Below are 13,743 nucleotides of genomic sequence, written 5' to 3'. Positions count from 1 at the left end.
ATTTCAGGCAAACGGGTTGGAGTCTCTTTGTATAAGAATTTTATTGCCTTTTCCCCTCTCGGACTCTTAACCCTTGTATTTTCAGTTAATTCCATTCACCCACCCCTATGATCTCTTGTTCCTCGCCAGCCCTGATAGACGTGTTGTGTTTGTTGAGTCACAGCTAACACACTGTGACATCTCTCCTCTCCTGGAGGGCTTGACGTCTATAGGATCACACACTGCGCCCTTCAAAGATCCATCTGGTAGCTGCTGCCACTGCTGAACTGTTTGTGCCTCGCACAAAGGGAGAGAGGTGGCTATATGGCAGAGTTGGTTTAATATCTTGTTAGTACGTGCTGTTACTAACATGTTAATTAACAACAAAAGGTCTGTCCTCACATGGTTGCTGGTGTGACTGTGCTTTGTAATGCTGTAATTTCCTCTTCCTTACAACTATACAGGTAGATAAATAAACAGTGGTATTTATTATTTGTGGTATCTGTCTCTCTACAGGTATTCCCTTCATTTCCTGGTCCAGAGTGGCCTGTCTTACAGTGTGATGGTGTTTGCTGGGCTGGAGAACATGCACAAGTAAGAAGAAAACTCACAAACCTATAAAAAAATCAGTTTGATTTAATAAACCCTGAAACCAAAACTTGAAGTTTGCTGCACTTGAATCTTGTCATTAATGTTACATTAGATATTGGACTGTTTTAAGGCTTCATGTGCTTTATCTGTTTAGGGCACATAGGCCTAAGACACACTGATACTGATTCTGCTCCCGGGCTTCCATCTGTGTCCATGAAGACAAACACACACACTCAGATGCACAGGCATATTCACATTGGCTTAGATGTTATTTTTGCTAGAATTCAAGGTTATGAGTGCAGGTGTGAACATTAGATGTTTCCCCCTGGGAAGATCGCTCTAAATAGATACTAAGGAAATATTCATCACAACAGCTGCTCTCAGAAAGAAAAGGCTCCAAACCCGGTGACAGAATGGAAATGACAACTTTGGTTAACTAGATGAGCAACACGTTTTGACATGCATCACCCTTTGCGAGAGGTTCAACTCTTATTGTCCTTTGTAGCCCGGTGTTGTGTCTTTGCAGGTTGGTACATAAGCGCAGTCCACTCCCTCTTGCGGTAACACTTATGAAAAGCTGAGATCGAGCTTGGGGTTTGTGCCAAGTGGCTGGACAAGTCAGTCTGAACTTTAGATCGCAACCTTTCTGCAGTAATCAACCTAAGGAAATAATCTTTTGTCCCCTTTAATGGAGGCTTGCAGTGAATTATTATAAAGCTAAATACACTATTTTTTTTCCACTGTGAAACTTCAAGCTGCCATGAAAACACTGAGGGCAAATCGACATATTCTCCAGTGTATAAAAAAATGCCAATCCATAGTAGGGGACATAAATGACATCCTGGATTTCAGCTGCCATCTGTGACAGATGGGGAAATCTAATGAACCCATACACAACATACAGTGAGGAAGGTCGAGCATACAGGGAGCACAGTATGACAGCTTTTTGGGTCTAAGTGTGGATCAAACCCAAGTCTGGCTGTAGTCTGACTAGAGGTGCTTTGTTTAGTTGTTGGCATCATATTTCGTACTATTCATCACGTGAGCTTCAGATCTCTTTCGCTCCCAGCTCCCTGCTGTCTTTGACGGCTCACCTGTTGGATGTGGCAAGCAGACGGGGAATGTTCTAGATGCATTCCAACTTGCCTCGAGCGTGAACACAGCACTGCCTGCTGGTTGACGGCAAAGAGGGAGAACTGTGACATTGTTAGATATAGTGTAACTAATGAAAGAGGCTATCAGAGTAATGAAAGAGCCCACTTACAGGGATACTGGCAGTAAAAAAGAATTGTAACAAGTCAGACTTCTACAGAAATGAGAGAAAAACTGCTGTCTTGTTGCAAATGTGTTGGTACCTGATCTTTATAGTTTTCAGCTTTTGAGCCTTAAAATGAGGTAATTGTATCTAATTGGCTCTTTTACAGCATGTAGCTACTTAAAGCTGTTTAATCAATTGGGTTGTTTTTCTTTATTTTATGTGTTTTTCTTTTCTTTTTCATTTGTTTTATTGGCCTCAAGAGCCATTTTCACACATGAGCTGTGGGCCTGAGCTATATGTGAGAACGCAATTTTCTACTTCAGTTTGATTTGATATCAAATGGTCTTTGCCCTGCCAGCTCCCTAGTTTGATGTTACCTTGAACCCTTGTGAGAATCGAGCATAGTCTAGAGAATTCACAGCCAGCCAAGAGCACTTAATGTATCCTTCCACCTGCACACTCTCTAACCAGGCAGCACCTTCACCTAAACCAAACAAATGACACATAAGTCTGGAACTTATGTGTCATTTGTTTGGGGAAAACATAAAGGTAAAGAGATACTGACAGGATGCATATTCTCCCTGTGCTTGTAGGTTTCTACTGGATATTCTCACTTCCTCCCACAGTCCAAAGACATGACCAGTAATTGGTAACTCTAAATTGGGCGTAGGTGGATGCAAGCTAGGTAAAGCACTTAAGTGAATAAATATGTGTGGAAAAGGCGAATATAGTGTAGCAAGCATTGAGTGGTTATTAATACCAAAAAGGGTCTGAATCCAAGTCTGTTGCATCTGTCTGTTCATGAAACCACTTTGCTACCCTTTAAACATCTGTAGCTCCAGTGCTAGCCAACAGAGTTAAGGAAATTTGATCTCTTTTTAAATTGACTATAAATCTAAGCGTGACATTTGTATGAATTACTTCCTCAAATTTGCTTGGCCTGCTTTTAGTTTTCATTTCTGTATATACACCGTGTACTGTATCCATACCTGCACCTCCAGTGTGGCTTGACCTGTCTACCGCTGTCCCACAGCGGGAGACCAGCCTGCTTTAGTCTCCAGGCTCCATCTGATGCCTTGAGTGGAAATGAAACACCCCCCTCTGAGCTGTAAATTACACAAATACAAATCAGGTGATGATAAGACAGGATCCCTGCTGGGCTCAGTACAAATATAGCTGGTCCTGCATATATAGTTCACATCCTCACTGATAAAATGTGGCTGCACACTTCTACTGCAGAGTGCTGATCCTGGCAAAATTAGGGTTTTTGATAAAGATTCTTATTTTTTTTGTTTGTTTGTGGAGTCAAAAGAAAAATTCCCTTTTGTGTTGCACTAAATCACTAAATGTGCACTTTCTGGCATACAGTCTAGTCTTTTTGTTAAAAGCGAGTGTAATTTCTGCCAGTGCAACAGAACAATGTACCTCACTCCAACGCATCAGTAATATGTTTTAAGTGGGCTTTCTCCAGGTGCTCCTGCCGCCTCTCATGGATAATTGGTGATTTTTATCTCGGCTGTCAGTGTCAGAATAAGCGTTAGTAGCCATTCTCTTTGTGTCTGCTGTGTGATGGACTGGCGACCTCTTCACAATTTACCCCTCTTCTTTTCCCCAGCTAGGACAGACTGCAGTATTGTCGCAGATGCAGATTTCAGTTTTTAATTCAATGCTGGATGACTGTTCAAGCAACAGTTGCTTACCTCTTTTCCTGACAAACACTTGACGAACTCCGCTGTACCCATAATGACGAGTTTTGACACCTCAGAATATATAATTAAAGATGTAGTTTGACCACCATCAAAAAATAGTTTCCAGGTTTTTCCAAGGATAGCTGCACAGGGAGACCCCGCCTTCACTAACTTCTGCACACAGCCACTCATTTTGTAAAACCCCACATGGGGGCTCAATAAAATGTGTATATTTTCACCAGATCTGACGCATGTGCAACGATACACGGAGCAGATATAATAGGGCGTTCACTCTTGCTTGGGGACAAACTAATCTAGTCCTTGTAAGTTTTCAAGGGGTAAAGAGTTTTGTCATTACATAATTTCATTGCATTTGTTTCTTGCCACCAGCCAGTGTGACAGATAGCCCTCCAATATTTACTGACCAAATGCAGAGTCTTCCTACTAATCTACTGCTTAGTGGGTGTTAATTTTGGACCACGTATGAATGAAGCCTTGAGAAATATTATGTGAAAGTGTCTGACGGACAGAATATTGTCAATTTATGCAAGAGAATAATGAAACCAGTTTTGAAAAAGCTACAGGCAGCAGTTAATAAAGTACTATAATAAGCTGCTGGTGTGGGAATCTTAGCAACATCGCAAAGAGCCGTTTGGTCTCCTATATGTGCAGAATGCTGAAAGAATATTGTGTAAACTGCTTATACCCTCGGATGAGATGCCAAGTGTGGGCTGTATACAAATCTCTGAGAATAACTGTGCTTTATCTGTCTCCTCTAAGGGTTTTGTGATTAATAGGAGTGTACAATTGTAGTGTTTGATTGCTTCTAGAGAAATGGCTCTTGAAAGCTATACAAATGTTTCATACTGGAGAAGTACGAGTGCCTTCTTTTATTTTGTTTCATACGTGCTTGGCAGCAGATATCAGGTGACGTCTTGGATACAGTAGGCTGTGAGAATCAAAAGGTCCCGTTGTGGCTTATCTCCAGCACAGCATTGTTGTAGCTGGTATGCTGTATTGCTTCTCAGAGAGGCACAATCCTCTTATTGTTGACAGTGGAGGGATGCTATCTGGCTAGCTTTGACTTGAGCTGACTCTGCAGCAGCTTTGTGTTAGACCCTTTAGCGCTGCTCTGTTTTTGGGCCTTGTCTTGAAAGGTCGCGTTGTCCTCCGTCTTCCCTCCCTGACAGAGACACATTGCTGGAGCCTTCTCTGCCCTTTTGTCCAGTTTACGACCCCCCCTCCCCCCGCTGCATAGTTCTGCCCTGTTCGTGAGGCCACTGCGTACGGTGCTGTGTTGAAAAAAAAAATCTTTGTTCAGCCACAGAGATCAAAACAAAGAGATGAAAGTTTATTTTTTTTCTCCCCAGAACTCTAAAATGAACTGTTTATGTTGCACATATCGAGGTGCTGGTCTGAAAAGCTCCTCGTTGCTATGTTGAATAGTTGAGAACAAGTTGTACCCAAGTTTCTTAGCTGTTTTCGTGTCTGACTCTTGTGACTACTACTTTATTTCTTTTTTAAATGTCACTTAAATGCAGATAAAATCTAATAAATTTTTTTCTCTGCTTCTTTTCTGTGTAGATACTGCTTCATTGTAACACTGGGCTATTTGATATTGTGTCAAATCACACGGGTCTACGTTTTTGACTACGGCATGTACTCTGCAGATTTCACAGGGTAAGCTAACACTAGAACTCTTTCATCCTCATTTTTCACATTTCAAAAGAATGCTTTTCTTTGTACAGCCCATCAGTTATCCATTTTCTGAAACGAGCTATTCGAATGCTTTCCTTTTAAGACCACGCTCTCTTTAAGCCCAGTTTGATTGGCTAGCCCTTGCATATACAGTGTGTTTAAACATCAGGTGTGTGGGGAATCTGTGAACTGTATGCCTGAGCTGACCAAATTTTAAGAATAATCCCCTCTCTGTCCTCTCTAAAGACTGAGGGAAACTTTGTGTTTTGAGTAGACTGAATCCTGAACATTTGGCTCACGGGGATTACTTGTGTGCTGACCTCAACATTTGAGACTTTGCCAAATGACAGAAAATGAGGCATAATCAGTGCACTTTTAAGATATTTTGGACCTTAATTTAACATTAAAGACCTTCACTGATTGAGCTTGAATCCCAAATGGACTACAAATGACGCTAAAAGGAGAAGTCGTCGATAAGAATCGGCCGAATATTGGATGTGACTCGAGCTAAATGGATACAAGACTGAGTCCCACTGCTCATCTGTGTCCGCACGAGGACGTCGGCAGGGACTGCAGTTCCAAGTGGCTGGTTCCCATTTCTCCAGACAGTCTGACAGTTTGAGCACACAGCCCGCACTCCCAGCAGGTTGGGGGTGGCTAGTTACTAAGCAACCTAATGCAAAGCCATACTTCCTCTGTGAGATTTCACTCCTTCAGCTACATCTGTTGTCCCTCTGTTTTCGCTCAAAATGTCAAAATCACATGTTTTCTTAAATGTCATTGTACCTCCCACCCCAGCCAAATGTGCTTCGGAAAAAGGGAATTTTATTTAAGGCCAGTATTCAGATTTTGGACTATTTTGTTTCCTTATTATGTTTCTTTCGGGCTAATAGGGAAAATGTCTAAGACAGGTGTTTATTTAATTGAAGTAGTAGTGCATATTTATTGAGTTAATCCATTTTTTGCACATTACAAAAACATTTCTACACAAAAAATAATTGCCTCAGTGTAATCAATTAGGAAAGTTTTTGTCTTTTTCAAATATCTTGAGCCACATATCTCCACACTATATTTCAAAGATGACTAATATACAGTAAATACATTTTTTTCTTTAAGTCACTTAACACTGACCTATGAGTCATTCAGGCAGAAAAAAGACATACTCGTGTTGTGTCAACACATAACATGGCAAAGAACATGGCAACACAACAACTTGGCAAAGAACACATTTTAAATTCTGGCTTTAGGCACTTTTTGCAGAAATACACAATTTCTTCCAATTTCTTAGCTGAATCTGCAATTGCTTGCCTAAGAGAATTTAGGCATTATTAAAGAATAAAGGTGGTCTTATCAAATATCGACTTTCAGGCTGGTTAGTATTATACAAACAGTTTGTATTTAATATACTGCATTTCCATGAATCTCTGCAACTATTTATCTTCCTACCAAAATATAAAGAAATGACATGTGGCTCAAGACTTTTGCACAGTACTATAAATAGGTAAATAAAGCCTCATTTACATATTTATCTGTAAAATGTGCAAGATAAAAAATAATTGGCTTAAGTCTCATAATAACATCCCATAGTTGCAACTTTTACACAATTGGCCTTTAAAGAGCAAATAATCCCTACCCTGTGGCTTATTCTTCCCTTTGTAGCTCAACTTCATGCCACCAGCAGCTTTCATGTATAAAATTAATCCAGAATATGCTGATGCAAGCATCAGGAGAGGAGCTGTGTTTTTCTGAGTTCAGGCTTATACATATCCCGCACTGATAGAGAATATCATTAAGTCGGGATAAGGAGGGCTGACCAGCACAGAACTGGAGAAAAAACAACAACAGGAAGTTTAATAAAAGCCTGCCGTTATCCTGGAGGAAACTAGCCATTGTAAAGATACTACCACTCAGTGTTTGCACTGTTATTGGAAGATTCCACATAAAATATCAAACAATAGTTGCTAAATGAATACGGGATAGCAGCCAGGCAGGAAAACTCAGGACAAAGGTTTAGTGCATGAGGAAATGTATGTATCCTAAAGTCAGAACACTGAGACTTAAATGTGCTGCGTGTTTGTTTTTTGTTTTTTAATATTTACTCTGTCTTTAGGCCCATGATGGTTATCACACAGAAGATCACCAGCATGGCATTTGAAATCCATGATGGTAAGAACAAGTGTCGTTAAAGCCCGTGTGTCTCCAGTGTAGTGTGCCTGCGTGTGTGTGCATACTTTGGAAAAAAAGAAGTGGCAGATGTGACAGAAGTGAAAATGTCAGTTCAATTCTCTTTGGAGTGTGAAAACAGATCAGATGGCCACATTTCTGAGCCAGTTGTCAGTTCCTACAATGGGCTACTGAACCAGAAGGAGAGCATAAACATAGTTATATAATGGAGCAATGACCAACTTTGCATTGTTTTTTTCCCCCTCCTCAACCGTTAAGACTTTCTTTAATCCCAAATCGAATTAAACTAGACGTGATGGAACAGCCCCGTGTTACATTGTGACATACCGCAGAGCCTGTGATTATTTCTTTGTTTTTTCTAAGGTAACACAACTTTAGTGGACGTGCAAAAGTTTGTCTTCCTGTGGCTGACCTGCATTTGACTCTCCCTCCGCTCCTGGAACAAATAGAGACTTTGCAGATATAATTGAAACACCACATGTGCCGATGAGGAGTAAATAAAGATCAGAGAGGTACTCACAGCTGTTTAGCGCCCACTTGGTGGCTTAAGTCACCTCAGTGTACTGACTGAACACAGTCATCAGTCTAATGACAATTTGGATGATGTTTACTTGAATAGTGTGATATAAGGATTTTAACTGCTTCTCTTTGCAATTATGCCAAATGCATTGGTGTCACTGGATGATTTTGCAAAGTCTCACAGGAGTACATGTTTTCTGGAGATTTCACTGTATTTTGTAGGAAGCCAAATCATTAAGAACAAGATGTGGCATATGAGTGGCATGGACAAAATGAACAGGATGGGCAACCAGAGTTTTGAATCATCATCACTTTTACAGCCTTCTTACTGACAATGCATTTCCCATGGCCTGCAATGCAACAATGAACTGAGATGGTTAAGCCAAGGAGCTGTACCAGCATGTTTTTATTTAAAGTTTTTGCAAACATTTTCACAAAATTCTTTACATACGGCTTAAAAATTTGGATGTCTTTTACTCTTGGTAGCTATGCAGTAACGCTGTTAAGTCCAGTCCACTGAGATAAAATGGCCCATGAATTAAATGACTTTTGACACCCCTGGTCTAATAAGTGAGATAGTAGTGGCCATGAACAAAGTGCCGCATCCTGATTACCTGCCCAATATTTATTGTCTCCCTTTGTTAGAATACATGTGTCGATGGCACAGTTTACAGTCTCAGAGGTCAATATTTAATTTGAGTTTTTATTGAGTCAGAGGATTAAATTGTGGCCCGAGGAGCAGGAAAGTTTAACTAAATATTAGCTTGCACAACAGGCTTATAATCTCATAGTATAATGAATTGCATAGCCACTGGTCTTTATAACAAAGAGCAGACTGCAAAGTGGAACAGCCAGTGTTAGGCGATGAGGTTATGCACACAACACCCTGTTTGCTCTGTTGCATCATCTTTTCTTTACACCCTTTGCTCTTGCTCTCTGTCGCTCACTGTCCTCTGCTAACTCAGCTGTGATTGATATTGTATTGAATTTTTAAACAACATAATAGCTTAATGAATGTGAAATGGGGACAAGAGGTGACGGGTATCTTAAAAAACAAGCATTGAAGCACTGAATAGAGAGAGATGAGAATGTAAGAATGAATATTAAAAAAAAAGAAGAAGAGTGTGTTGGGTTTAGGATCAGGTAACAAAGGATCAGGTGTGTGTGAGCCATAAATTTCCATGTAACGGTCGTTAATATTGTAAAGAAATCATTCCTGTAGCAAGTGATATTGTTGTGTCCCGCTCAGCTATATGCTGCCAGCCAGGCAAGTCAATTTTACCAGCCTATACCTATTCTATGAGCGTACATTGAACTCATCATCATTTCCAAGAAACTGGTTTGCGATGACTTGAGCTTTATGGCATCATGGCATGTTACCAGCCATCAAAAGATGGGTACTGTGGTCACAGGGTCAGCAACAATACTCAGGTAGGCTGTGGTGCTTAAAGCAAATCAAGACCAGGAAATGTATTTTCCAGTCTTCTATTATGCAATTTTGGTGAGCCCATGTGGATTGTCACCTCAAGTTCCTGTTCCTGTCCTGTAGATTAGATATTTGCCTTAAGAACCAGTCCAACAGGTGTTCCTAATAAAGTGGCTAATGAGCATAAATGAAGAGGGAATTGTGTTATTAAGGAAGGACAGGGCTGCGGACAAAAACAAATAAAAAGGGGATTTACGTGCCTGCAACTTTCTGGATAAAGCCGTGAAGCAATGTCCAAAAGTTTGCAGTTTAGGGCAGCCTCATAGGATGTGAGGTTATACACCCTGGTCAGGCCCTGTGTAGCACCTACGCTAACTTTTACAATTAACGCTACAGAATCTATGGTACAAAATGTTCTGTTGATAGTTTTAAATTGTATTAAACTGCCGTGCAGGAGCGTAATCCATTTCAATCCATATCCTGTTGACAGAATAAAGAGCTAAAATAGCATAGTGTATTAGAAAAATGCTTGTGACCCTTAACAAGCTTAAAATAATACGTGTGTGTGTGTGTTGTGAAGCTGTTATGCATGTCACCTGTTGGCATTGAAGCGTCTCTCTACATTTGTAGGTTTGACCAAGCGAGAAGGGCAGCTGACTCCCGGTCAGAAATACTTTGCTATCAGGTATGTATCTCAGGTATGTTTTTGATGCTTCAAATGATGAGTTCACTGAATCAAGTGGAATTAAAAAGCTGCTGTGATTTTTAAATTGGCATTCAGTCTGAGAGCAATGATCCTCTTTTCTTTAATAAAGGCGTTATTGCACACCCTGCCCTCCCCTTTCAGTCTCTCTGGCGCTGTCAAGCAGTTGTTAGGCACTCTGTATCTAGGAAACAACACATTGACTACTCTCTGGTGACTTGTACTGTGGGAATGCCTATCCCCTCCATCTATCCTGCTGTATAACCGACCCCCCCCCCCCCCCCCCCTTTGTCATTCCTATTGGAGACCATAATGCAGCAAAAACAAAAGTAAAAGTAGTTGTTTAGAAACAGGTAGTTTATATGTGTCAAAAAGGTTAGAAAAGACTAGCCAATAAAAAATGCACAGCAAAGAATAACACATATTTTACATGTGAATCTTACACAAACCAGCCTAGATGGTTATAAAACAGAGCAAACGTAGTGATCACTAGAAGACCTACTCATTGTAGCTTTAAGGCCCTAGACATCACAATCCTTCGCTGGGCTACTCTGAGTCAGCCGCTTACTCTGAAATGGCTGCTGGGAAGGACATCCCGCATGTTCCAGCAGTCAGACTGTGCTTCACCTAGCAGATGAAATTTAAATAGGAAAAACTAGGAGAAAAAAGTCTCCAGGGTCAGTCGAGATTCTCCATCTTTGCTTGGACTGTTCAGTCGAATAAATCCTACTTCTTCTCAGTCGATATGGACAATACTGCTCCAAGGCATTATAACATGGGTTTAGTCACTCATATATGTGTTTGGTCTGGATTCTGTAATGAATGGATGAATATTTTCTAATGTTCAATCCCTGTCTCCTCAAGTCGTATGCCCAGCTTGTTGGAATATTTGAGCTACAACTGTAACTTCATGGGAATCCTGGCAGGGCCAACCTGCTCCTACAATGACTACAAGGCCTTCATTGAAGGAACGTGCTACCAGCCGCGGCACCAGGAGAACGCCAACGGCAAGGAGAATGGAAAGTACAAGCAAACCGAACCCTCGCCCAAGGTACAAAGCACATTAGTGGACACAGTTAAGTCCCATTTAGATTGGTTAGGCAGATGAGCCTAACGGTCAATACAACATTGCAGTTTTTACTTGACAGAAGGTACTATCTTGAATCTTGAATGCACATAACTGTGATGTAAAATTGCACATTTGGATAAAAGGCCCAGAGTGGAGCAGTCCTAAGAATAATATATTGCCATACATATACAGGGTTTTGATTTGCGTGACAGAAACTGGGACATTACTGAGAATTTGTGACGCAAATATCGAAACCTCAAGGTTTTTTATATATTCTTGATGCATAATGCATTAATAATTTAACGACAGTCCAAGATTAGCGTTTGTGTTTATAAGTGTTTCATAAAATAAAGGAACAAAGTGAAAACAGATGTTGCTAAATATAAAACATAAAAGGATTCTCAAGGACTCGATTTACCTTGAAATCAATTTAACCGGGTTTCTGTAGAATAACATCACCTCTCATCATGTTGCCAGCGTTCGTTTTTGAATATAATACAGTTCACCGAGTTTAATTGGATTGCTTCATTTTATTGTCTCCCACCTTTTGTCCAGAATGATGTCATCTCCAAGCTGTGTACCTGTGCTATCTCGCTGGCCGTCTATCTGTCCCTCTACAAGCTACTCCCAGTGGAGCGCTCGATAGACGACGACTTTGTAAGCTCCACACCCTTCCATCTCCAGGTTGTCTACCTTTACTTGGCAATGCTGGCGCTGAGGCCAAAGTACTACTTTGTCTGGACGCTCGGTGAGTTTGACTTGGCTTTCTTATCAGTGAATAACACATTTCCTCCCATAAATGTGTTATTCAGAGATTTGAATCTGTCATTTGAATGTTTACAAATAAAATCTGTATATTCCGATTTTATGCAGATTTTAAACATTTGCATAAACACTGTATATACAGAGGTTCCTTTATGCTGGAAAGGAAACAGTCTTTAAATAACATGTGTAATGTGCACAAAATGTTAGGAAGAGCTGGGACAGGAGAGGGAGGAAATAGCTTATGCCTACTGGCATTCCAATTTTCATATTTGGTCTAATGTGAGTTAGGCAGGTATTAAAAGTGAGGAAATCTGGTGATAAGCTGGACAGTCTGATGAAAAGTGTGTCTATAAGTGTTACTAAGATCATATTGCTCAACCCCACTGCCTCTTTAAGTTTTAGAATTGAACTTGTCTATGTGAAATGCAACCTCAAGATATTTTTTGAGGTAACAGTGCCATCTAGTGGTGAAGATCTAGTGGTGTCGTGCTTAATTTTAGACAAACGCATCCAAGGCTCCATTTGTTTCCGTCACTACTTTACAAACTGCAGGGAGGGAAGCTCTTGTCATTCTTTACTGTAGTCGCTCTACTCTGAAGCCCATGTACCTCTGTCCCGCAGCTGATGCTATCAACAATGCTGCCGGATTCGGCTTCAACGGATACAACAAAGATGGCTCCCCACGGTGGGATCTGATCTCAAATCTCAGAATTCTGGACATTGAGGTCTGGATCTTTGTTCTCATTTTATTATTTTATATCCAGATAAAGCCCCTTTTTATGTAAAGCCTGAAATAATATTTTTTTATGTATTTGTTTTCAGTTCGCCACCAGTTTCAAGTTGTTCCTAGACAATTGGAACATTCAAACAGCTCTTTGGCTTAAGAGGTAAGAGCCTTTCGGTTATAATGCTGTAGCTTTCTTAGTCTGCGAGAGAACAAGTTGTGCATGTATATTGTCCTTGACACATAAGCAAAAATGTTTGCTTGATACCTGCATAATTTATGTGGAGAAATTTTACAGAACCTATAATCTGAAGCATTTATATTTGATGCAGTGAACTTAAATTAGACAGTTTTGCCCATTTATGAGATTTTGATTCATTGGTCTCCACTTTTTTGGACTGAGCGCTAGATGTACGCGTTATGTTTTCTTCTCAGGGTGTGCTACGAGCGCTGTCCCATTAACCCCACTGCTGCCACCTTCCTGCTGTCAGCCATGTGGCACGGGGTGTACCCTGGCTACTATCTGACCTTCCTTACTGGCATCGGCATGACCATGGCTGCACGTGCAGTGAGTACACGCAGTGCACACTGTTCAATTGATGAATTTGTATATTACTTACTTTCAAAAAACTTGCATTAAAATTCTGCTACAAAAATTGATTTGTTTTCCACCGCCATACTAGACTTTAAGACCTCTATAGATTTACCACAGCTACTTAACAGACCAACGAACACACAACAAAATCACTTAATGGATTGCAAGTGGATAATAATGAAGTAGTGTGCCACTTAAACCTTATTTTGAGCGTGAGGCCATTACCACTAATCTCGGCAAAGCCAGACATCTTCATTCCAGTTATGTCAAAAGAGGAGACAGGAGGAGATTTATGCAGAGACAGTGGAGTGATAGTACACTAGGAATGCATTAAATCTCTGGATAAAAGAGATAAAATGCAGAAACGGTCAATTTTGTGTGCGGGGCAGTGAGTTGTGAGTTTCTGCAGCGACTGTATCCTTCTTTATCTGAAGGAAGACAAGCAGAGCATTGACCTAGTTATGCCAACTTCTGGCCTTTGCCACACAAAGCTGTTTCAGAGATAGATTCCTCCCAAGATCTACGAGGGACAGAAAGAGACGGC

At 40.6% G+C, this 13,743-nt stretch overlaps 1 protein-coding gene across 1 annotated transcript in view; it reads left to right on the top strand.

The window, feature by feature from the left end:
- Positions 1 to 13,743, top strand: part of mboat2a (membrane bound O-acyltransferase domain containing 2a) — a 41,419-nt gene that overhangs the window by 24,742 nt on the left and 2,934 nt on the right. The window contains exons 3-11 of the mRNA XM_085144290.1: positions 496 to 573; positions 5,101 to 5,196; positions 7,325 to 7,380; positions 9,974 to 10,028; positions 10,911 to 11,097; positions 11,671 to 11,863; positions 12,502 to 12,605; positions 12,703 to 12,767; positions 13,040 to 13,172. Coding sequence (XP_085000416.1) covers positions 496 to 573; positions 5,101 to 5,196; positions 7,325 to 7,380; positions 9,974 to 10,028; positions 10,911 to 11,097; positions 11,671 to 11,863; positions 12,502 to 12,605; positions 12,703 to 12,767; positions 13,040 to 13,172 — 967 coding nt within the window. The remainder of the gene's footprint in view (positions 1 to 495; positions 574 to 5,100; positions 5,197 to 7,324; positions 7,381 to 9,973; positions 10,029 to 10,910; positions 11,098 to 11,670; positions 11,864 to 12,501; positions 12,606 to 12,702; positions 12,768 to 13,039; positions 13,173 to 13,743) is intronic.

Source organism: Neolamprologus multifasciatus, chromosome 19 (genome assembly GCF_963576455.1).
Source record: "Neolamprologus multifasciatus chromosome 19, fNeoMul1.2, whole genome shotgun sequence".
Lineage (NCBI taxonomy): Eukaryota > Metazoa > Chordata > Actinopteri > Cichliformes > Cichlidae > Neolamprologus > Neolamprologus multifasciatus.
This window is presented reverse-complemented; position numbering and strand designations above follow the sequence as displayed.